At 48.0% G+C, this 25549-nt stretch overlaps 1 protein-coding gene across 6 annotated transcripts in view; it reads right to left on the reverse strand.

The window, feature by feature from the left end:
* Positions 1-784: 784 nt before the first annotated feature.
* The window catches only part of SOX5 (SRY-box transcription factor 5), a 370162-nt gene continuing 345397 nt past the window's right edge, over positions 785-25549 (reverse strand). For 5 of the 6 annotated variants that reach the window (XM_069762814.1, XM_069762813.1, XM_069762811.1 and 2 more), the window contains 4 exons: positions 15962-16073; positions 15039-15212; positions 8601-8817; positions 1196-2512 (listed from right to left, as the gene is read on the reverse strand). In XM_069762814.1, the coding sequence (XP_069618915.1) occupies positions 2212-2512; positions 8601-8817; positions 15039-15212; positions 15962-16073 (804 nt within the window). In that variant the 3' untranslated portion in view covers positions 1196-2211. Of the gene's footprint in view, positions 2513-8600; positions 8818-15038; positions 15213-15961; positions 16074-25549 lie in introns of all 6 variants that reach the window. The other variant, XM_069762812.1, reaches the window with a different exon arrangement.

A 25549-nucleotide genomic window follows, 5' to 3' on the forward strand; every position in this document is an offset into this window, starting at 1 on the left:
CAGTGGGTGGGCAGGCGGAGGGCGGTCAGGAGGGAAGCTGGTGGGAGGGCAGCCAGGTCAGTGGGCGGGCAGGTGGAGGGCGGTCAGGAGGGCAGCCAGGAGGCCATTGGGTGGGCAGGCAGAGGGCGGTCAGGAGGGAAGCTGGCAGGAGGGCAGCCAGGAGGTCAGTGAGCGGGCAAGCGGAGGGCGGTCAGGAGGGAAGCTGGCGGGAGGGCAGCCAGGTCAGTGGGCGGAGGGTGGTCAGGAGGGAAGCTGGCAGGAGGGCAGCCAGGAGGTCAGTGGTCGGGCAGGGGGAGGGCAATCAGGAGGGAAACTGGCTGAAGGGCAGCTGGGAGGTCAGTGGGTAGGCAGGTGGAAGGTGGTCAGGAGGGAAGCCGGTGGGAAGGCAGCCGGGGGGTTAGTGGGTGGGCAGAAGGGCAGCATGAGGGAAGGCAGCCAGGAGGTCAGTGGATGGGCAGGAGGGTAGCCGGGAGGGCAGCGGGCAGGAAGGTAGCCAGGTCAGCCGGTGGGAGGGTAGCCGGGAGGTCATTGGGTGGGAGTGTAGCGGGCAGGAAGGCAGCCAGGAGGTCAGTTTAGCTGACTGGAGGGTAGATGGGAGGTCAGTTGATGAGTGGGAGGGCAGCTGGGCGGGAAGGCAGCTGGGCAGGCAGCGTTTGGCCCATCCATATAGAAGCAGAAAAAAATCTAGAAATTGTCAGAGGCGTCTCCAGAGGAGCCCAATCTATTCCATCATAAACAAAAAGTGTTTTTTTTTTTTTTTTTTTTAACTTTTTTTTTTAATTTTCCATCAGGAAAAATAATAAAGTTTCAGCCATTAATTCGATTTTCCTACTTTAAAGAGGCCCAAATAAAAAAAAAAAAATTAAGGTTCAGATGGGATGATGGGAGTTATGCTCAGCAAGCTTCTTCCAGGACGACCCGACTCTCCGAACTCCGGGAACGTCTTGCCGCCATTTTCCTGATTGTATCGGGACTTACAGAACGGCCGGCGAATCCCTACATTACATTGTAGCGTTTATTTAGCGCCGTTTCCCCTTTGCGAAGCCTCGGAGGTCGTTCTATCAGGCAATATTAAAAAAAAAAAAAAAAGAAAACTATTGTGGTCAAATTTCTATTTTAAGAGCTAATATATTTCTATAAAAAGTTTTTTTTTTTTTTACAATTTTAAAATCTATTTTTTTTATTCTTTTTTTTTCCGCTAGATATCTGAAGTGCAAATATTGGTTAAAGGCTTCTTAACGTCGGGTGACAAGAAGGAGAAGGGATCTGATCCCGCGCGTCGCACGACACAAACATCTCGTCAGTCTCCTGACGCGCTCGCACACTAAAGTCACAACATATTACACTTTTTTCCTAGTTTTTCGTGTCTTCGCACCTGAGAACTGCGACTACAGTTTTCTGCTTACAAGTAAAATAAGAAAATAATAACTAAAAAAAAAAACTGTAAGTTAAAGTTTGGCTCTTCCCAGCGTCCGGGCGTCCAGAGATTGTCTACGGCGTAACACGGTCCTAACGTAAGACGCAAAAACAGCAGAATATTCAGCACTAATTTGGCATTTGCTACCCCCCCCCCCTCCTCCGGGATCTGCGACCGGTGGAAAATGGAGGGAGGAGGAGAGGTGTACGCACATGGCGGTCCTCAGGATCCACCCACAACACTGAGATATAAGGGGAGGAGGCCGGGAACATCTTTTTGTTAGGAACATTACCCAAAAAAAATATTTCAAAAAAGAAAAATTGCAAAAAAAAAAAAAGAAATCTTATTCCTCTTTAAACGTTAGCACAAAACAACAAAACACATTCACAAGCCACTTGTTGGCACTGTGTACCTGAGTGAGAATTTCTAGAACATCTTAGAACAAACAGCCATAAAGATTTTACATTTTTTTTTCTTAAAATGAAAAAAAATAAAAATAAACAACAACAAAAAAAAAAAAAAAATGTAAAAATAAAAACAAATAACCGGTATAAGGGTAAGACGTCAGTGCTGAGCAGCGGAGTTACTGGCATGTTTTACCCATAGCTTATCCCATTCTTTTGGTGGAAATGTCGTTGTCTTTCGCTTTTCTTCGTTTCCGTTCCCGCCCGTTTGGCTGCGCGCGGAGCGCGGTGGCGGCTCGCGGAGGAGAACAGTTTGTAGTAACAGTCAGTGTAGTTGTAGCCGCTGATACGGGGACGTCGTCCGCAGGAGTTCAGGCTCCCGCCCCCGCATCAGTTGGTTTGCTCCGCGCTGTGATGTTCGCTGTCGCTGCCGTAATCCGCGTCGGGGTCGTCCTCCTCCTCGTACTCGTCGTACATTTCGCCGTTGATGTCGTTGCTCCGAGCCTCCTCCTTGATGTGCGGCTCCTCGGATTTTAGGCTGTAAGTGCTTTGGATGACCTGCAGGCCGGGCTCGGGGCTACTGGACACACTCGAGTGTTCGGAGGGTAAGTGGGGGGACGGCATGCCCGCCATAGCGATGGCTCCGGGGTAAACGACGCCCGTCGTCGTGATCGGGATCTGCGATTGCTGCCTGCGAGGAGAAAGGATGGAAGATAATGGTGATAGATATATAGAAAGATAATATAGATAGATAAAAGATAGAGGATAGATAATATATAAATAATAGATAGATAATAGATAATATATAATAGAAAGATAATAGATAATATATAATAGGTAAATAATAGATAGATGATAGATAATATATAAATAATAGATAGATAATAGATAGATAATAGATAGATAATACATAGAGGATAGATAATAGATAGATAATAGATAGATAATAGATAATATATAATAGAAAGATAATAGATAGATGATAGATAGATAGATAGATAATATATAATAGATAGATAATAGATAGATAATACATAGAGGATAGATAATAGATAGATAATAGATAGATAATAGATAATATATAATAGAAAGATAATAGATGCTAAATAATAGGTAAATAATAGATAGATGATAGATAATAGATACATAATATATAATAGATAGATAATAGACAGATAGATAATAAAAAGATAGATAATAGATAATATATAATACATAGATGATAAATAGATATATAGACAAATAATATAGATAGATAACCAGATAGATAATAGATAAGATATAATGATAATGTGTGCAAACTGTAAAGCGCTGCGGAATATGTTAGCGCTCGGTCGGAATAGTACGTCAGCTGGCAGTATCCCCCGCTGTGATGTGGACTCCGGCGGTGAGCCCACCTCAAAGCCGCGACATGTCAGCTGTTTTGTACAGCTGACATGTGCCTCAAAAAAAAGGCGCGAGTGGAATCACATTCCACCCGTGCCTATTAACAAGTTTAAATGCACTTCCGGACGCCGGTCTGGAAATACGCGCAGCGACGACCCCCTGTCAGGTGATCGGGGGTCATCGCTGCGTTGCCATCACAACCAGACGTCTCCTCAAGACCTCTATGTTTGTTGATGCCAGATTGCTGTGAGCGCCACCCTGTGGTCGGCGCTCATAGCACCGCTGTCATTCTGCTGCATAGAGGCGATCTGTGCATCGCTCCTATGTAGCAGAGCCGATGGAAAATATTGAAGAATTGGGAAAAGTAAAAAAAAAAAAAAAAAGTGTTTAAAAATATAAAAAAACAAACAAAAAAACCCATAAAAGTTCAAATCACCCCCCTTCTGCCCCAGTCAAAATAAAACAATAAAAAACAAACCTACACATATTTGGTATCGCTGTGTTCAGAATCGCCCGATCAATAAAAAAACATAATTAACATGATCGCTAAACAGCTTAGAAAAAAATCAAAACACCAGAATTATGTTTTTTTTGGTCGCCGTGACATTGAATTATAATGCAATAACGGGCGATCAAAAGAACGTATCTGCACAAACGTAGTATCACATGGAAATATTAATGGAAAAATAAAAAAGTTATGGCTCTGGAAAGAAGGGGAGCAAAAAACGGAAAAACTAAAAAAGCTGCGGTCATGAAGGGGTTAAAAACCTTACGTGATACCGACTTTTGGAGCGCAGATTCGTGTTCAGCAGATCAAAGTCTACGAGATACAATAAAACTTCTCAGGGGACAAGAACTTCCCTGAAATTTGTTGTGCAGCGTAATCCGTGTTTTTAGAATTTTAACAGAATATTATAATGTTCCGCGTCATTTCTCAAAACCTGATAGGAACAATGTGAAGTCAATTCTGAAATCAGCAGGAAAAAAATCAGGAACAAAACTGTCCGAGGGACAAAACCTTTCTAACACAGTGTAATAGATAGAGAATAGATAGATAAATTACAGAAAGATAGAAGATAGATAATGGATAGATAGATAAAATAGAAAGATAACAGATATAGAATAGATAGATAAATAATAGAAAGATAGATGATAAATAGATAATAGATAGACAATACATAGATGATAGATAATAGATAGAGAACACAGATAATAGATAGATAATGGATAGATAATAGATATATAATAGATAGATAATAGATAAATAAAAAGATAATAGATATATGGTAGATAGATAATAAATAGTGATGAGTGAATATACTCGTTGCTCAGGTTTTCCCAGCATGCTCAGGTGTCCTCTGAGTATTTTTTAGTGCTCGGAAATTTAGTTTTTGTCGCCGCAGCTGCATAATTTACACCTAGTAGCCAGCATAAGTACATGTGGGGGTTGCCTGATTGCTAGGGAACCCCCACATGTACTCAGCCTGGCTAACAGATGTAAATCATTCAATGCGGCAATAAAAACTAAATCTCTGGGCACTAAAAATACTCGGAGGTCACCCAAGCACGCTGGGAAAACCTGAGCAACGAGTATATTCGCTCATCAATAATAATAGATAATAGATAGATCCCAGAGTGTCTATCAGCCATATCCTCCTCCTCCTCCTCTCGCTTCCTCAAACTCAATGTGGACAAATCTGAACTCATCATCTTTCCTCCATCCCATAGATCTTCTTTACCTGACCTATCTATCGCAGTCAATGACATCACGCTTTCCCCTGTACCCGAAGTCCGCTGCCTCGGAGTAACCTTCGACTCTGCCCTGTCCTTCAAACCGCACATCCAAGCTCTTTCCACCTCCTGTCGCCTCCAGCTCAAAAATATCTCCAGGATCCGTCCTTTCCTCAACCCTCAATCTACTAAAATGCTTGTGCATGCCCTAATCATCTCCCGCCTTGACTACTGCAACATCCTTTTCTGCGGCCTCCCTGCTAACACCCTTGCACCTTTCCAGCCCATCCTTAACTCTGCTGCCCGACTAATCCATCTCTCTCCTCGCTACTCCTCTGCTTCCCCCCTCTGCAAATCTCTTCACTGGCTCCCATTCCCTCAGCGTATCCAGTTCAAATTACTAATACTGACCTACAAAGCCATCCACAACCTGTCTCCTCCATATATCTCTGAACTAATCTCCCGATATCTTCCCTCACGTGACCTCCGGTCCTCCCAAGACTTCCTTCTCTCCTCCACACTTATCCACTCCTCATCCAACCGCCTCCAAGATGTCTCCCGAATATCCCCCATCCTCTGGAACTCTCTGCCCCAACACGTCCGACTATCAACCACAGTCGGATCCTTCAGCCGGAACCTGAAAACCCATCTCTTCAGAAAAGCCTACAGCCTGCACTGACCCCGCTGCCTCCTCACCAACACCGGAGCTACCGCCTCACCAACACCGGAGCTACCGCCTCACCACCACCGGAGCTACCGCCTCACCAACACCGGAGCTACCGCCTCACCAACACCGGAGCTACCGCCTCACCACTACCGGAGCTACCGCCTCACCAACACCGGAGCTACCGCCTCACCAACACCGGAGCTACCGCCTCACCAACACCGGAGCTACCGCCTCACCAACACCGGAGCTACCGCCTCACCAACACCGGAGCTACCGCCTCACCAACACCGGAGCTACCGCCTCACCAACACCGGAGCTACCGCCTCACCAACACCGGAGCTACCGCCTCACCAACACCGGAGCTACCGCCTCACCAACACCAGAGCTACCGCCTCACCAACACCGGAGCTACCGCCTCACCAACACCGGAGCTACCGCCTCACCAACACCGGAGCTACCGCCTCCCCAACACCGGAGGTACCGCCTCACCGACACCGGAGCTACCGCCTCACCAACACCGGAGCTACCGCAACCCTCAACCTACTGTCTCCTTCCCCATAATCCTGTAGAATGTAAGCCCGCAAGGGCAGGGTCCTCGCCCCTCTGTATCAGTCCGTCATTGTTAGTTTGTTTACTGTATGTGATATTTGTAACTTGTATGTAACCCCTTCTCATGTACAGCACCATGGAATCAATGGTGCTATATAAATAATAATAATAAGAGATACGTAATAGATAGATAATAGATGATAGAAAGATAATATATAATAAAGAGATAGATAATAATAAAAAGGAGGCAGCGATCCAATAAATGATGAAATTGGGCTTTATTAGCTCATATGATGTGGCAATGTTTTGGCTGTCACCGGCCTTTCTCAAGCCATTTATCTAAATAATATAAACAGGAGCTTCTCATAAAATTAGAATATCATCAAAAAGTGAATCTCCTATATTCTACAGAGTCATTACAGAGTGATCTAATTCACGTGTTTATTTCTGTTAATGTTGATGATTATGGCTTACAGCCAATGAAAACCCAAAAGTCATTATCTCAGTAAATTAGAATACTTTATAACAGCAGCTGGAAGAATGATTGTAAAATCTGAAATGTCGTCCTACTGAAATGTATGTTCAGTAAATGCCCTCAGTACTTGGTCTTTGTTCCTTTTGCATCAATTACTGCATCAATGCGGCGTGGCATGGAGGCGATCAGCCTGTGGCGCTGCTGAGGGGTTATGGACGCCCAGGTTGCTTTGATAGCAGCCTTCAGTTCGTCTGCATTGTTGGGTCTGGTTTCTCTCATCTTCCTCTTGACAATACTCCATAGATTCTCTATGGCTTTAAGGTCAGGTGAGTTTGCAGTCAATCCAGCCCAGTGATACTGTTGTTTTTACACCAGGTATTGGTACTTTTGGCCGTGTGGACAGGGGCCAAGTCCTGCTGGAGAATGACATTTCCATCTCCATAAAGCTTGTCAGCAGAGGGAAGCATGAAGTGCTCTACAATGTCCTGGTAGACGGCTGCACTGACTTTGGTCTTGATAAAACCCAGTGGACCTCCACCAGCAGATGACATGGCTCCCCAAACCATCACTGATTGTGGAGACCTCACACCAGACCTCCAGCAGCTTGGATTGTGGCCTCCACTCTTCCTCCAGACTCTGGGACCTTGGACCACTGACAACAGTCTGGTTCTTGTTCTCCTTGGCCCAGGTAAGAGGCTTCTGGCGTTGTCTATTGGTCATGAGTGGCCGTACACAAGGAATGTGACACTAGTAGCCCATGTCCTGGACACGTCTGTGTGTGGTGAAGCAATGACTCCAGCAGCGTCCGCTCCTTGTGAATCTCCCCACATTACTGAATGGCCTTTTGTTAATCCTTTCCAGGCTGCGGATATCCCGGTTGCTTGTGCACCTTTTTCTACCACACTTTTTCCCTCCACTTTCCATTAATATTCTTGGATCCAGCACTGTGTGAACAGCGGCTTCTTTACCGATGACCTTTTGTGGCTTCCCCTCCTTGTAGAGTCTGTCAGTGACGCCTTCTGGACATCTGTCAGGTCAGCAGTCTTCCCCATGATTGTGGAGCTACTGAAACAGACTAAGGACCTTTATAAACACTTAGGGTATGTTTCCATGGTCAAGCAACCTTCAGTATTTTCTGTGGATAGGACGTTGCATATATCCGCAGCTTCCAATCTGCGGCGTCCAGATGTTACAGCATAGTGGAGGGGATTTTATGAATTCCTGTCTCCACTATGCCTGCAGGGACACATCTGGCGGCCCTGCGTATCCGGACATGCAGCACATCTTTACTGACCGCAGCATGTCTATTTATCTTGCGTAGACGCTCAGTCTCCGCAAGATAAATAACACAGTATATGAATACGATGCGGTGTTTCTGCATGTGTTCAATGAACATAAGCGGAATCACCGCGCGACAACAGGGGGCAGCGCTTTGGGCGGAGCGGGGTAACTGCTGCGTCCAAAGTGCAGGGATTCCAGGCACTGAAAACAAACACTTAGGAGCCTTTACAGGTGTTTATTGTTAATTATTCTAATTTACTGAGATAATGACTTTTGGGTTTTCATTGGCTGTAAGCCATAATCATCAACATTAACAGAAATAAACCCGTGAAATAGATCACTCTGTAATGACTCTATAGAATATAGGAGATTCACTTTTTGTAATGAAGAACTGAAATAAATTCACTTTTTGATGATTTTCTAATTTTGTGAGAAGGTCCTGTAGATAATAGATAGATAATAGTAGATAGATAGATAATAAATAGATAATAGATAATTAGTAGATAGATAGTAGATAGATAATATATGATATAAATAATAGATAATAGATAGATAATAGACAGATAATATATGATATAAATAAATAGATAATAGATAGATAATAGGTAGATAGATAATACATAAATAATAGATAGATGATATATAACTAATAGATAGATAATAGATAGATATCAGACAGCGGCTCCGCACCCCACGTTGAAGTACTGTCTCATCTCCTGTCGCCGGCTCCTCATTATCGCCTTATACTCCCCGATCCGCAGCTTCTTGCCGTCCACCAGACAGGTGCGCTTGGGCCGTGGCTTGTACTTGTAGTCCGGGTACTTCTCCAGGTGCTGCTTGCTGAGCCGCGCCTGCTCCTCGTAGTACGGCTGCTTTTCCAGATTGGTCATGGCTTTCCAGCGCGATCCTGGAACACGGAAATATCTCATTATCTCTCTGTAGAAGTGGAGGCGGCCATGTACTGCGACTCCCATCATGGACAGCAGTACTACTACCTCCAACAGTTACATCCAGGACTACAACTGCGAAAATCTACAGACACTTCTACTAACGTGGACACAGGACGACGACATCAGAATTCTGGGAAAGCAAATACAAAACTGCAGCTAACGAGACTCAAAACATCAGCAAATAACGACCGAACCAAGAAGGATCAGCTAAAAAATACAGACGGTGCAACTGTGAATACTGATCTACTTGTTACATTGTTTCTGGAGTCGCTGTTTAGTGTCTGCACTTGTTACATTGTTTCTGGAGTCGCTGTTTAGTGTCTGCACTTGTTACATTGTTTCTGGAGTAGCTGTTTAGTGTCTGCACTTGTTACATTGTTTCTGGAGTCGCTGTTTAGTGTCTGCACTTGTTACATTGTTTCTGGAGTCGCTGTTTAGTGTCTGCACTTGTTACATTGTTTCTGGAGTAGCTGTTTAGTATCTGCACTTGTTACATTGTTTCTGGAGTCGCTGTTTAGTGTCTGCACTTGTTACATTGTTTCTGGCGTCGCTGTTTAGTGTCTGCACTTGTTACATTGTTTCTGGAGTAGCTGTTTAGTATCTGCACTTGTTACATTGTTTCTGGCGTCGCTGTTTAGTGTCTGCACTTGTTACATTGTTTCTGGAGTCGCTGTTTAGTGTCTGCACTTGTTACATTGTTTCTGGAGTAGCTGTTTAGTGTCTGCACTTGTTACATTGTTTCTGGCGTCGCTGTTTAGTGTCTGCACTTGTTACATTGTTTCTGGAGTCGCTGTTTAGTATCTGCACTTGTTACATTGTTTCTGGAGTCGCTGTTTAGTGTCTGCACTTGTTACATTGTTTCTGGAGTAGCTGTTTAGTATCTGCACTTGTTACATTGTTTCTGGCGTAGCTGTTTAGTGTCTGCACTTGTTACATTGTTTCTGGAGTCGCTGTTTAGTGTCTGCACTTGTTACATTGTTTCTGGAGTCGCTGTTTAGTGTCTGCACTTGTTACATTGTTTCTGGAGTCGCTGTTTAGTGTCTGCACTTGTTACATTGTTTCTGGAGTAGCTGTTTAGTATCTGCACTTGTTACATTGTTTCTGGCGTCGCTGTTGTTACATTGTTTCTGGAGTCGCTGTTTAGTGTCTGCACTTGTTACATTGTTTCTGGAGTCGCTGTTTAGTGTCTGCACTTGTTACATTGTTTCTGGAGTCGCTGTTTAGTGTCTGCACTTGTTACATTGTTTCTGGAGTCGCTGTTTAGTGTCTGCACTTGTTACATTGTTTCTGGAGTCGCTGTTTAGTGTCTGCACTTGTTACATTGTTTCTGGAGTCGCTGTTTAGTGTCTGCACTTGTTACATTGTTTCTGGCGTCGCTGTTTAGTGTCTGCACTGGTTACATTGTTTCTGGAGTAGCTGTTTAGTATCTGCACTTGTTACATTGTTTCTGGAGTCGCTGTTCAGTGTCTGCACTTGTTACATTGTTTCTGGCGTCGCTGTTTAGTGTCTGCACTTGTTACATTGTTTCTGGAGTCGCTGTTTAGTGTCTGCACTTGTTACATTGTTTCTGGCGTCGCTGTTTAGTGTCTGCACTTGTTACATTGTTTCTGGCGTCTCTGTTTAGTGTCTGCACTTGTTACATTGTTTCTGGAGTCGCTGTTTAGTGTCTGCACTTGTTACATTGTTTCTGGAGTCGCTGTTTAGTGTCTGCACTTGTTACATTGTTTCTGGAGTCGCTGTTTAGTGTCTGCACTTGTTACATTGTTTCTGGCGTCGCTGTTTAGTGTCTGCACTGGTTACATTGTTTCTGGAGTCGCTGTTTAGTGTCTGCACTTGTTACATTGTTTCTGGAGTCGCTGTTTAGTGTCTGCACTTGTTACATTGTTTCTGGAGTCGCTGTTTAGTATCTGCACTTGTTACATTGTTTCTGGCGTCGCTGTTTAGTGTCTGCACTGGTTACATTGTTTCTGGAGTCGCTGTTTAGTGTCTGCACTTGTTACATTGTTTCTGGAGTCGCTGTTCAGTGTCTGCACTTGTTACATTGTTTCTGGAGTCGCTGTTTAGTGTCTGCACTGGTTACATTGTTTCTGGCGTCGCTGTTTAGTGTCTGCACTTGTTACATTGTTTCTGGCGTCTCTGTTTAGTGTCTGCACTTGTTACATTGTTTCTGGAGTCGCTGGTTAGTATCTGCACTTGTTACATTGTTTCTGGCGTCGCTGTTTAGTGTCTGCACTTGTTACATTGTTTCTGGAGTCGCTGTTTAGTGTCTGCACTGGTTACATTGTTTCTGGAGTCGCTGTTTAGTGTCTGCACTGGTTACATTGTTTCTGGAGTCGCTGTTTAGTGTCTGCACTGGTTACATTGTTTCTGGAGTCGCTGTTTAGTGTCTGCACTGGTTACATTGTTTCTGGAGTCGCTGTTTAGTGTCTGCACTGGTTACATTGTTTCTGGAGTCGCTGTTTAGTGTCTGCACTGGTTACATTGTTTCTGGAGTCGCTGTTTAGTGTCTGCACTTGTTACATTGTTTCTGGAGTCGCTGTTTAGTGTCTCCACTTGTTACATTGTTTCTGGAGTCGCTGTTTAGTGTCTGCACTTGTTACATTGTTTCTGGACTCGCTGTTTAGTGTCTGCACTTGTTACATTGTTTCTGGAGTTGCTGTTTAGTGTCTGCACTTGTTACATTGTTTCTGGAGTCGCTGTTTAGTGTCTGCACTTGTTACATTGTTTCTGGAGTAGCTGTTTAGTGTCTGCACTTGTTACATTGTTTCTGGCGTCGCTGTTTAGTGTCTGCACTTGTTACATTGTTTCTGGAGTCGCTGTTTAGTATCTGCACTTGTTACATTGTTTCTGGAGTCGCTGTTTAGTGTCTGCACTTGTTACATTGTTTCTGGAGTAGCTGTTTAGTATCTGCACTTGTTACATTGTTTCTGGCGTCTCTGTTTAGTGTCTGCACTTGTTACATTATTTCTGGAGTCGCTGGTTAGTATCTGCACTTGTTACATTGTTTCTGGAGTCGCTGTTTAGTGTCTGCACTTGTTACATTGTTTCTGGAGTCGCTGTTTAGTGTCTGCACTTGTTACATTGTTTCTGGAGTCGCTGTTTAGTGTCTGCACTTGTTACATTGTTTCTGGAGTCGCTGTTTAGTGTCTGCACTTGTTACATTGTTTCTGGAGTCGCTGTTTAGTGTCTGCACTTGTTACATTGTTTCTGGAGTAGCTGTTTAGTATCTGCACTTGTTACATTGTTTCTGGCGTCGCTGTTGTTACATTGTTTCTGGAGTCGCTGTTTAGTGTCTGCACTTGTTACATTGTTTCTGGAGTCGCTGTTTAGTGTCTGCACTTGTTACATTGTTTCTGGAGTCGCTGTTTAGTGTCTGCACTTGTTACATTGTTTCTGGAGTCGCTGTTTAGTGTCTGCACTTGTTACATTGTTTCTGGAGTCGCTGTTTAGTGTCTGCACTTGTTACATTGTTTCTGGAGTCGCTGTTTAGTGTCTGCACTTGTTACATTGTTTCTGGAGTCGCTGTTTAGTGTCTGCACTTGTTACATTGTATCTGGAGTCGCTGTTTAGTGTATGCACTTGTTACATTGTTTCTGGAGTCGCTGTTTAGTGTCTGCACTTGTTACATTGTTTCTGGAGTCGCTGTTTAGTGTCTGCACTTGTTACATTGTTTCTGGCGTCGCTGTTTAGTGTCTGCACTGGTTACATTGTTTCTGGAGTCGCTGTTCAGTGTCTGCACTTGTTACATTGTTTCTGGAGTCGCTGTTCAGTGTCTGCACTTGTTACATTGTTTCTGGAGTCGCTGTTTAGTGTCTGCACTTGTTACATTGTTTCTGGAGTCGCTGTTCAGTGTCTGCACTTGTTACATTGTTTCTGGAGTCGCTGTTTAGTGTATGCACTTGTTACATTGTTTCTGGCGTCGCTGTTTAGTGTCTGCACTGGTTACATTGTTTCTGGAGTCGCTGTTCAGTGTCTGCACTTGTTACATTGTTTCTGGAGTCGCTGTTCAGTGTCTGCACTTGTTACATTGTTTCTGGAGTCGCTGTTTAGTGTCTGCACTTGTTACATTGTTTCTGGAGTCGCTGTTCAGTGTCTGCACTTGTTACATTGTTTCTGGAGTCGCTGTTTAGTGTCTGCACTTGTTACATTGTTTCTGGCGTCGCTGTTTAGTGTCTGCACTTGTTACATTGTTTCTGGCGTCTCTGTTTAGTGTCTGCACTTGTTACATTGTTTCTGGAGTCGCTGGTTAGTATCTGCACTTGTTACATTGTTTCTGGAGTCGCTGTTTAGTGTCTGCACTTGTTACATTGTTTCTGGAGTCGCTGTTTAGTGTCTGCACTTGTTACATTGTTTCTGGAGTCGCTGTTTAGTGTCTGCACTTGTTACATTGTATCTGGAGTCGCTGTTTAGTGTCTGCACTTGTTACATTGTTTCTGGAGTCGCTGTTTAGTGTCTGCACTTGTTACATTGTTTCTGGAGTCGCTGTTCAGTGTCTGCACTTGTTACATTGTTTCTGGAGTCGCTGGTTAGTATCTGCACTTGTTACATTGTTTCTGGAGTCGCTGTTTAGTGTATGCACTTGTTACATTGTTTCTGGCGTCGCTGTTTAGTGTCTGCACTTGTTACATTGTTTCTGGAGTCGCTGTTCAGTGTCTGCACTTGTTACATTGTTTCTGGAGTCGCTGTTTAGTGTCTGCACTTGTTACATTGTTTCTGGAGTCGCTGTTCAGTGTCTGCACTTGTTACATTGTTTCTGGAGTCGCTGTTTAGTGTCTGCACTTGTTACATTGTTTCTGGCGTCGCTGTTTAGTGTCTGCACTTGTTACATTGTTTCTGGCGTCTCTGTTTAGTGTCTGCACTTGTTACATTATTTCTGGAGTCGCTGGTTAGTATCTGCACTTGTTACATTGTTTCTGGCGTCGCTGTTTAGTGTCTGCACTGGTTACATTGTTTCTGGAGTCGCTGTTTAGTGTCTGCACTGGTTACATTGTTTCTGGAGTCGCTGTTTAGTGTCTCCACTTGTTACATTGTTTCTGGAGTCGCTGTTTAGTGTCTGCACTTGTTACATTGTTTCTGGACTCGCTGTTTAGTGTCTGCACTTGTTACATTGTTTCTGGAGTTGCTGTTTAGTGTCTGCACTTGTTACATTGTTTCTGGAGTCGCTGTTTAGTGTCTGCACTTGTTACATTGTTTCTGGAGTCGCTGTTTAGTGTCTGCACTTGTTACATTGTTTCTGGAGTCGCTGTTCAGTGTCTGCACTTGTTACATTGTTTCTGGAGTCGCTGTTTAGTGTCTGCACTTGTTACATTGTTTCTGGAGTCGCTGTTTAGTGTCTGCACTTGTTACATTGTTTCTGGAGTCGCTGTTCAGTGTCTGCACTTGTTACATTGTTTCTGGAGTCGCTGTTCAGTGTCTGCACTTGTTACATTGTTTCTGGAGTAGCTGTTTAGTGTCTGCACTTGTTACATTGTTTCTGGCGTCGCTGTTTAGTGTCTGCACTGGTTACATTGTTTCTGGAGTAGCTGTTTAGTGTCTGCACTTGTTACATTGTTTCTGGAGTCGCTGTTCAGTGTCTGCACTTGTTACATTGTTTCTGGAGTAGCTGTTCAGTGTCTGCACTTGTTACATTGTTTCTGGAGTAGCTGTTTAGTGTCTGCACTTGTTACATTGTTTCTGGAGTTGCTGTTTAGTGTCTGCACTTGTTACATTGTTTCTGGAGTCGCTGTTTAGTGTCTGCACTTGTTACATTGTTTCTGGAGTCGCTGTTCAGTGTCTGCACTTGTTACATTGTTTCTGGAGTAGCTGTTTAGTGTCTGCACTTGTTACATTGTTTCATTTTTCGGGGGTTTCTCTTTTTTACGTGATCTGCAATGAATTTGCACATTGTCTGTGACTACTGTAGGAGTAATGAGAGAAAGCTGCGCTCTCGGCTCCTGATCCGCGGCCAAATAGTCGGAGGCGATTCCTTCTGTTCCCAATTTCGGGAACGGCTGATTAACACCAGATCTCCGGAGCATGGAGAACGTCAGCCGCGCTCTCGGGGGACACCACAAATGTCAGCCGGCCGCCAGCGCCTATTCTGTGCCGGATCGGCTGAGACATGTGAATAATGGACATTTTCGCACTGGCGGCGACACGTGCGGCTCCTTGATGTGGCGGCGTCGGGGGAGGGGGTTACCTAATATCTTGCTGATGTTAGAGTTGTGCATGTCGGGGAAGGCCTGGAGGATTTTCCGCCGCTCGTCCTTGGCCCACACCATGAACGCGTTCATTGGCCGTTTAATGTGCGGCTCGCTGCTTCCGCGTCCTCGCGACTCGCGGTATATCCGGGACTCGGACACGCCAGCGCTTCCTGCAGGGAAAAAAAAAGACTGAAGCTTGAGCGTGAGGTGTAGGGTGTGAATACTTATACACTGAGCGTGAGGTGTAGGGTGTGAATACTTATACACTGAGCGTGAGGTGTAGGGTGTGAATACTTATACACTGAGGGTGAGGTGTAGGGTGTGAATACTTATACACTGAGGGTGAGGTGTAGGGTGTGAATACTTATACACTGAGGGTGAGGTGTAGGGTGTGAATACTTATACACTGAGGGTGAGGTGTAGGGTGTGAATACTTATACACTGAGGGTGAGGTGTAGGGTGTGAATACTTATACACTGAGGGTGAGGTGTAGGGTGTGAATACTTATACACTGAGCGTGAGGTGTAGGGTGTGAATACTTATACACTGAGCGTGAGGTGTAGGGTGTGAATACTTATACACTGAGCGTGAGGTGTAGGGTGTGAATACTTATACACTGAGCGTGAGGTGTAGGGTGTGAATACTTATACACTGAGCGTGAGGTGTAGGGTGTGAATACTTATACACTGAGCGTGAGGTGTAGGGTGTGAATACTTATACACTGAGCGTGAGATGTAGGGTGTGAATACTTATACACTGAGCGTGAGATGTAGGGTGTGAATACTTATACACTGAGCATGAGATGCAGGGTGTGAATACTTATACACTGAGCGTGAGGTGTAGGGTGTGAATACTTACACACTGAGCATGAGCTGTAGGGTGTGAATACTTTTAGTGCTGGGTGTAACGTGGCTCTTACCGTCGGAGTCTCCGCTCAGGTTGAAGTCCATCATGGCGTGGGCTGTGAGCTTCCCGTCGTCACTCTGCCGCCCGGCGAGCTGCTGAGACAGACAATCCAGCGAGGCTTTATCCTACAGAGATGAAAGCCCGAGACTGAGAACAAGTCATCCCAGCCGCCAATCACTGCCCTCCCCACACAAAGATGGCCGCCAATCACTGCCCTCCCCACACAAAGATGGCCGCCAATCACTGCCCTCCCCACACAAAGATGGCCGCCAATCGCTGCCCTCCTCCACATAAAGATGGCCGCCAATCACTGCTCTCCCTACATACAGATGGCCGCCAATCACTGCCCTCCCCCACATAAAGATGGCCGCCAATCACTGCTCTCCCTACATACAGATGGCCGCCAATCACTGCCCTCCCCCACATAAAGATGGCCGCCAATCACTGCACTCCCCCACATAAAGATGTCCGCCAATCACTGCCCTCCCCCACATAAAGATGGCCGCCAATCACTGCCCTCCCCCACACATAGATGGCCGCCAATCACTCCCATCCCCCACACAAAGATGGCCGCCAATCACTGCCCTCCCCCACATAAAGATGGCCGGCAATCACTGCCCTCCCCACACAAAGATGGCCGGCAATCACTGCCCTCCCCCACACAAAGATGGCCGCCAATCACTGCCCTCCCCCACACAAAGTTGGCCGCCAATCACTGCCCTCCCCACAAAAAGATGGCTGCCAATCACTGCCCTCCCCCAGACAAAGATGGCTGCCAATCACTGCCCTCCCCACATAAAGATGGCCGCCAATCACTGCCCTCTCCCACACAAATATGGCCGCCAATCACTGCCCTCCCCCACACATAGATGGCCGCCAATCACTGCCCTCCCCACATAAAGATGGCCGCCAATCACTGCCCTCCCTACATACAGATGGCCGCCAATCACTGCTCTCCCTACATACAGATGGCCGCCAATCACTGCCCTCCCCCACATAAAGATGGCCGCCAATCACTGCTCTCCCTACATACAGATGGCCGCCAATCACTGCCCTCCCCCAGACAAAGATGGCCGCCAATCACTGCCCTCCCCCACATAAAGATGGCCGCCAATCACTGCTCTCCCACACAAATATGGCCGCCAATCACTGCCCTCCCCCACACATAGATGGCCGCCAATCACTGCCCTCCCTACATACAGATGGCCGCCAATCACTGCCCTCCCCCAGACAAAGATGGCCGCCAATCACTGCCCTCCCCCACATAAAGATGGCCGCCAATCACTGCCCTCCCCACAAAGATGGCTGCCAACGTCCCGCTTCTCCACATCACCGACACATAAAGATGGCTGCCAACGTCCTGATCCTTCACTGACACAGGAGTCCAAGAAAGCGACAGGTAACATGTTGGAAGCGCTGCATTTATAGGTCTCCATTTTGCCAGTAGACACTCGGCCATGGAGAGACCACCGGTGAGGATAAAACCGCAGCCCACCATTAACCACTTATCTTGTTATTACGCCGCCATGAATAACTGACGAGAGCGATAATCCACCGCCTCCATATCTGAAATGTTCTGCAGATAAAGGATCCGCTAACGTGGGTGAGGGCGCCTAGTGGGCCGCAAGAAGTGGGTGAGCCCCCCACACATACTGGAAATGGAAGCCGCTAATATACGGATACATTGTATACCCATGTAGTACCACACGGCTACCAGGGGGCGGCATTCTACTGCCGCTACAAGTTTCTTCTGCAGGACGGAATGGGGTCCGTGTGTGACCGTGGGCTGCTGCATGGATGTCCCGACCTCTCCACAAAGATTAGGGGGTGCTGTTACATACGTGTAGGCAGGTGTGTGACTGTGACCATAGACGGCTGTGGTTGCATGGGCTGCTGTGTGAGCTGTTGCACGGGCTGCTGCGTGGGCTGTTATATGGCTGGAGCGTGGGATGTCTGGTGGCTGTTGGGTGAGCTGTTGTAGCGTCAGCTGTCATGTGGGCTGTTGTGTGGCTGTTGCGTGGCTGGAGTGTGGGCTGTCATGTGGCTGCTGAGTGGGCTGTCGTACAGCTGTAGTGTGGCTATAGCATGCACTGCTGCCTGGGCTGTTGTGTGGCTGCTGCGTGGGCTGCCGTGCGGCAATTGCGTGGGCTGTAGCATGTGCTGCTTCATGAGCTGTTATGTGGCTGTTGCATGGGCTGTCATGCGGCTGTTGCATGGGCTGTCGTGCGGCTGTTGCGTGGCTGTGGTGTGGCTGTTGTGTGGGCTGCCGTGCGGCTGTTGCATGGGCTGTCGGGCAGCTGTTGCGTGGGCTGCTGCGCGGCTGTAGCGTGGGCTGTTGTCTAGCTGTTGCGTGGGCGGTCGTGTGGCTGTTGCGTGGACTGTTGTGTGGCTGTTGCGTGGGCTGGCACGGCTGTAGCGTGGGCTGCTGTGCGGTTGTAGCGTGGGCTGTCGTGTGGCTGTTGCGTGGGCTGTAGTGTTGGCTGTTCTGCGGTTGTTGCGTGGCTGTCGTGCGGCTGTTGCGTGGGCTGTCGTGCGGCTGTTGCGTGCGCTGCTGTGTGGTTGTAGCGTGGGCTGCTGTGTGGCTGTCGTGTGGCTGTTGCGTGGGCTGGTGCGGCTGTAGTGTGGGCTGTTCTGTGGCTGCAGCGTGCGCTGCTGTGCGGTTGTAGCGTGGGCTGTCGTGTGGCTGTAGCGTGGGCTGTCGTATGGCTGTAGCGTGGGCTGTCGTGCAGATGTTGCGTGGGCTGTCGTGTGGCTGTAGCGTGCGCTGCTGTGCGGTTGTAGCGTGGGCTGTCGTGCAGATGTTGCGTGGGCTGTCGTATGGCTGTAGCGTGGGCTGTCGTGCAGATGTTGCGTGGGCTGTCGTGCGGTTGTAGCGTGCGCTGCTGTGCGGTTGTAGCGTGGGCTGTCGTGCAGATGTTGCGTGGGCTGTCGTATGGCTGTAGTGTGGGCTGTCGTGCAGATGTTGCGTGGGCTGTCGTATGGCTGTAGCGTGGGCTGTCGTGTGGCTGTAGCGTGGGCTGTCGTATGGCTGTAGCGTGGCCTGTCGTGTGGCTGTAGTGTGGGCTGTTCTGTGGCTGTAGCGTGCGCTGCAGTGCGGTTGTAGCGTGGGCTGTCGTGTGGCTGTAGCGTGGGCTGTCGTATGGCTGTAGCGTGGGCTGTCGTGCAGATGTTGCGTGGGCTGTCGTATGGCTGTAGTGTGGGCTGTCGTGCAGATGTTGCGTGGGCTGTCGTATGGCTGTAGCGTGGGCTGTCGTGTGGCTGTAGCGTGGGCTGTCGTGTGGCTGTAGCGTGGGCTGTCGTATGGCTGTAGCGTGGGCTGTCGTGCAGATGTTGCGTGGGCTGTAGTGTGGGCTGTCGTGCAGATGTTGCGTGGGCTGTCGTATGGCTGTAGCGTGGGCTGTCGTGTGGCTGTAGCGTGGGCTGTCGTGCAGATGTAGCGTGGGCTGTCGTATGGCTGTAGCGTGGGCTGTCGTGTGGCTGTAGCGTGGGCTGTCGTATGGCTGTAGCGTGGGCTGTCGTGCAGATGTAGCGTGGGCTGTCGTGTGGCTGTAGCGTGAGCTGTTGCATAGATGTCCCAACCACTCCACAATCCGCTGCTCCGGCAGGTGAAATGCTGAGCGGGATACAGATGTACGTGTGCGGGGGTCTTCACTGGTCGCGGCTGCAGCAATGAATGGAAATCCTTCGGGGGAGAAGTTATAAGCTGGGAGACGCGGGGAGGCGTCAGGAGTTATTTCTGGGCGGCTGCCGATATCTTTACCTTACTGTCATTAGAAAAATAAAATTAAATCATTTTCAGGCCCCGGCGCTCGCACATAATAAGTCAGAGCCGTGCGTGGGCTCTCATTAGCTGGAAGTTATGGCACGGTGACAAACGAGGGAGTGCGACTGCACCGCCATCTATATTACTGACCATCTGTGAAAATACGGCGCGTCGCCATAGAAAACGCACAGCTGGAAACACAGGCAAAGGGCGGCACGAAAGTCTACTACAACAGCCACTAATTACTGACCCGAGCTCCGGGCACGAAACACCAACCAGTGCGGGCGGGTAATACTGGGCGCCCACGCCCGGCCCAGGCACCCCCGGCAGATGGAGACCCCTGGCGTCAGCCCAGAGAGGGAGAAAATGAGAAATGTGGCGGACACTTAATATTGGGGATAAATCTGTGCAAATAAAACACTGAAGAACCGGGAACGAGGAAAAACCAAAACACAAACAAAAGCATTAATAAAAAAGGAAAAAAAATCATTAAAAAAAAACAGGAAAAACACAATCTATAAGAAAAAAAATCAGAAAAAGGAAAGAAATCAATAACAAATATATTTCAGAAAAAAAGTACAAAAAAAACCATTAAAAATTTATTAAAAAATATATAAAAAATATAAATAAAAATAACGAAATAAAAGGAAAGATTGTAACAAACTAAAGCAAAAAAAAAAAAGAACGAAAACGTCATCAGAAAAGAGTTTCATCATAATAAAGCAAGAAAAAAAGATGCACAGAGAAACTTTCCATGTGCGCCAGCCGTGCCGCCCGGGGGCTTGTGGCGGCCATCTTTGGCGGTCTCCGTGACTCTCACGACGGTGCGTCCTCGTATCTGACCCTTCACCTGCTCAGGATATTTTGGCTCACGTATGAGACGAGAACTCCCCTTATTCGCCATTCCTTACGTGGAAGCCCTATGTAAGCAGTCAGGCAGACACTACAGTGACTGCACCCACCCTCAGCTGCCAGGACATGCTGGGAGTTGTAGTTCCACACCAGGCTTACACACTGTGATGGTGGGGAACAGCTGATCTGTGTTATGGGGGATTAGCAGGGGCAATCACCTGGAATGACGAATGTAAAGCCCCCCATCCAGGCCAAGCACAGGTCCTAAGCACAATTACTGACCCCCCACCCCCGCGTGTGTGACCCCCGCCCATCAGGAACATTCATTTCCACAGCATCAAAATGCATTTAAAATTGCCCCCACATCCAACTACAAGCCCCCCGCTCAGCAAGCAGAGGGTAGTACACATGATGGCGGCCGGGCTAATCAGATGGGTGTCCTGCGGAGGAGGCGCTGGCATGTGAGCGCCGCTGTCCCCTCTGTGCCACGCTGGAGTCACTTTCCATTAGCTTCTGTTTTGCACGGGGTATAATTTCTGATTCTTTCAAGGAAGCTTAAATATTTCCATGTGAATCCTTTCAGCTCGCCGCCATCCCTCATCCAGACATGAAAGCAGCGCAGGCGGAGCGCGCCATCGCTGTACAGGCTGCAGACAGCGGCTTAGTGGCCTTAAAGTAACGATCCGGAGCTGCAAAACTTATGTAAGAAGCGGCAAAATAGCAGGAAGCCAAAACATGGAGGGCCTAGATCTACGGATGGTCCACGGCATGCTGGTATCTGTAGTCACTATGGTATTCATACAGTGTGTCACTATGTACCAATGGCCTGATCCTGCGCAGATCACAACCTTTTACAAGGGGCCAAAGCGGACAAGCAGCCTGGAGCGGCTGAGAATTGGGGACAGCTGGCTGCACTCGCCTGTCCTACAGTCCCCCCCAGTAATGGCTGATAACAGGGAGTAATAGCCTGCAGCCAGCTCCCCCAGTAATGGCTGATAACAGGGAGTAATAGCCTGCAGCCAGCTCCCCCAGTAATGGCTGATAACAGGGAGTAATAGCCTGCAGCCAGCTCCCCCAGTAATGGCTGATAACAGAGAGTAATAGCCTGCAGCCAGCTCCCCCAGTAATGGCTGATAACAGGGAGTAATAGCCTGCAGCCAGCTCCCCCAGTAATGGCTGATAACAGAGAGTAATAGCTTGCAGCCAGCTCCCCCAGTAATGGCTGATAACAGAGAGTAATAGCCTGCAGCCAGCTCCCCCAGTAATGGCTGATAACAGAGAGTAATAGCTTGCAGCCAGCTCCCCCAGTAATGGCTGATAACAGAGAGTAATAGCCTGCAGCCAGCTCCCCCAGTAATGACTGATAACAGGGAGTAATAGCCTGCAGCCAGCTCCCCCAGTAATGGCTGATAACAGAGAGTAATAGCCTGCAGCCAGCTCCCCCAGTAATGGCTGATAACAGGGAGTAATAGCCTGCAGCCAGCTCCCCCAGTAATGGCTGATAACAGAGAGTAATAGCCTGCAGCCAGCTCCCCCAGTAATGGCTGATAACAGAGAGTAATAGCCTGCAGCCAGCTCCCCCAGTAATGACTGATAACAGGGAGTAATAGCCTGCAGCCAGCTCCCCCAGTAATGGCTGATAACAGAGAGTAATAGACTGTAGCCAGCTCCCCCAGTAATGGCTGATAACAGAGAGTAATAGCCTGCAGCCAGCTCCCCCAGTAATGGCTGATAACAGAGAGTAATAGCCTGCAGCCAGCTCTCCCAGTAATGACTGATAACAGGGAGTAATAGCCTGCAGCCAGCTCTCCCAGTAATGACTGATAACAGGGAGTAATAGCCTGCAGCCAGCTCCCCCAGTAATGGCTGATAACAGAGAGTAATAGCCTGTAGCCAGCTCCCCCAGTAATGACTGATAACAGGGAGTAATAGACTGTAGCCAGCTCCCCCAGTAATGGCTGATAACAGAGAGTAATAGCCTGCAGCCAGCTCCCCCAGTAATGGCTGATAACAGAGAGTAATAGCCTGCAGCCAGCTCCCCCAGTAATGGCTGATAACAGGGAGTAATAGCCTGCAGCCAGCTCCCCCAGTAATGGCTGATAACAGAGAGTAATAGCCTGCAGCCAGCTCCCCCAGTAATGGCTGATAACAGAGAGTAATAGCCTGCAGCCAGCTCCCCCAGTAATGACTGATAACAGGGAGTAATAGCCTGCAGCCAGCTCCCCCAGTAATGGCTGATAACAGGGAGTAATAGACTGTAGCCAGCTCCCCCAGTAATGGCTGATAACAGAGAGTAATAGCCTGCAGCCAGCTCCCCCAGTAATGGCTGATAACAGAGAGTAATAGCCTGCAGCCAGCTCTCCCAGTAATGACTGATAACAGGGAGTAATAGACTGTAGCCAGCTCCCCCAGTAATGGCTGATAACAGAGAGTAATAGCCTGCAGCCAGCTCCCCCAGTAATGGCTGATAACAGAGAGTAATAGCCTGCAGCCAGCTCCCCCAGTAATGGCTGATAACAGAGAGTAATAGCCTGCAGCCAGCTCCCCCAGTAATGGCTGATAACAGGGAGTAATAGCCTGCAGCCAGCTCCCCCAGTAATGGCTGATAACAGGGAGTAATAGCCTGCAGCCAGCTCCCCCAGTAATGGCTGATAACAGAGAGTAATAGCCTGCAGCCAGCTCTCCCAGTAATGACTGATAACAGGGAGTAATAGACTGTAGCCAGCTCCCCCAGTAATGGCTGATAACAGGGAGTAATAGCCTGCAGCCAGCTCCCCCAGTAATGACTGATAACAGGGAGTAATAGCCTGCAGCCAGCTCCCCCAGTAATGGCTGATAACAGAGAGTAATAGACTGTAGCCAGCTCCCCCAGTAATGACTGATAACAGGGAGTAATAGCCTGCAGCCAGCTCCCCCAGTAATGGCTGATAACAGGGAGTAATAGACTGTAGCCAGCTCCCCCAGTAATGACTGATAACAGGGAGTAATAGCCTGCAGCCAGCTCCCCCAGTAATGGCTGATAACAGGGAGTAATAGCCTGCAGCCAGCTCCCCCAGTAATGGCTGATAACAGAGAGTAATAGACTGTAGCCAGCTCCCCCAGTAATGACTGATAACAGGGAGTAATAGCCTGCAGCCAGCTCCCCCAGTAATGGCTGATAACAGGGAGTAATAGCCTGCAGCCAGCTCCCCCAGTAATGGCTGATAACAGGGAGTAATAGCCTGCAGCCAGCTCCCCCAGTAATGGCTGATAACAGGGAGTAATAGCCTGCAGCCAGCTCCCCCAGTAATGGCTGATAACAGAGAGTAATAGCCTGCAGCCAGCTCCCCCAGTAATGGCTGATAACAGAGAGTAATAGACTGTAGCCAGCTCCCCCAGTAATGGCTGATAACAGAGAGTAATAGCCTGCAGCCAGCTCCCCCAGTAATGACTGATAACAGGGAGTAATAGACTGCAGCCAGCTCCCCCAGTAATGGCTGATAACAGGGAGTAATAGCCTGCAGCCAGCTCCCCCAGTAATGGCTGATAACAGGGAGTAATAGCCTGCAGCCAGCTCCCCCAGTAATGGCTGATAACAGGGAGTAATAGCCTGCAGCCAGCTCCCCCAGTAATGGCTGATAACAGGGAGTAATAGCCTGCAGCCAGCTCCCCCAGTAATGGCTGATAACAGAGAGTAATAGCCTGCAGCCAGCTCCCCCAGTAATGGCTGATAACAGGGAGTAATAGCCTGCAGCCAGCTCCCCCAGTAATGGCTGATAACAGAGAGTAATAGCCTGCAGCCAGCTCCCCCAGTAATGGCTGATAACAGAGAGTAATAGCTTGCAGCCAGCTCCCCCAGTAATGACTGATAACAGGGAGTAATAGCCTGCAGCCAGCTCCCCCAGTAATGGCTGATAACAGAGAGTAATAGACTATAGTGTCCTCCCCAGTAATGGCTGATAACAGGGAGTAATAGCCTGCAGCCAGCTCCCCCAGTAATGGCTGATAACAGGGAGTAATAGCCTGCAGCCAGCTCCCCCAGTAATGGCTGATAACAGGGAGTAATAGCCTGCAGCCAGCTCCCCCAGTAATGGCTGATAACAGAGAGTAATAGCCTGCAGCCAGCTCCCCCAGTAATGGCTGATAACAGGGAGTAATAGCCTGCAGCCAGCTCCCCCAGTAATGGCTGATAACAGAGAGTAATAGCTTGCAGCCAGCTCCCCCAGTAATGGCTGATAACAGAGAGTAATAGCCTGCAGCCAGCTCCCCCAGTAATGGCTGATAACAGAGAGTAATAGCTTGCAGCCAGCTCCCCCAGTAATGGCTGATAACAGAGAGTAATAGCCTGCAGCCAGCTCCCCCAGTAATGACTGATAACAGGGAGTAATAGCCTGCAGCCAGCTCCCCCAGTAATGGCTGATAACAGAGAGTAATAGCCTGCAGCCAGCTCCCCCAGTAATGGCTGATAACAGGGAGTAATAGCCTGCAGCCAGCTCCCCCAGTAATGGCTGATAACAGAGAGTAATAGCCTGCAGCCAGCTCCCCCAGTAATGGCTGATAACAGAGAGTAATAGCCTGCAGCCAGCTCCCCCAGTAATGACTGATAACAGGGAGTAATAGCCTGCAGCCAGCTCCCCCAGTAATGGCTGATAACAGAGAGTAATAGACTGTAGCCAGCTCCCCCAGTAATGGCTGATAACAGAGAGTAATAGCCTGCAGCCAGCTCCCCCAGTAATGGCTGATAACAGAGAGTAATAGCCTGCAGCCAGCTCTCCCAGTAATGACTGATAACAGGGAGTAATAGCCTGCAGCCAGCTCTCCCAGTAATGACTGATAACAGGGAGTAATAGCCTGCAGCCAGCTCCCCCAGTAATGGCTGATAACAGAGAGTAATAGCCTGTAGCCAGCTCCCCCAGTAATGACTGATAACAGGGAGTAATAGACTGTAGCCAGCTCCCCCAGTAATGGCTGATAACAGAGAGTAATAGCCTGCAGCCAGCTCCCCCA

This window comes from Ranitomeya imitator, chromosome 4 (assembly GCF_032444005.1).
Source record: "Ranitomeya imitator isolate aRanImi1 chromosome 4, aRanImi1.pri, whole genome shotgun sequence".
NCBI lineage: Eukaryota > Metazoa > Chordata > Amphibia > Anura > Dendrobatidae > Ranitomeya > Ranitomeya imitator.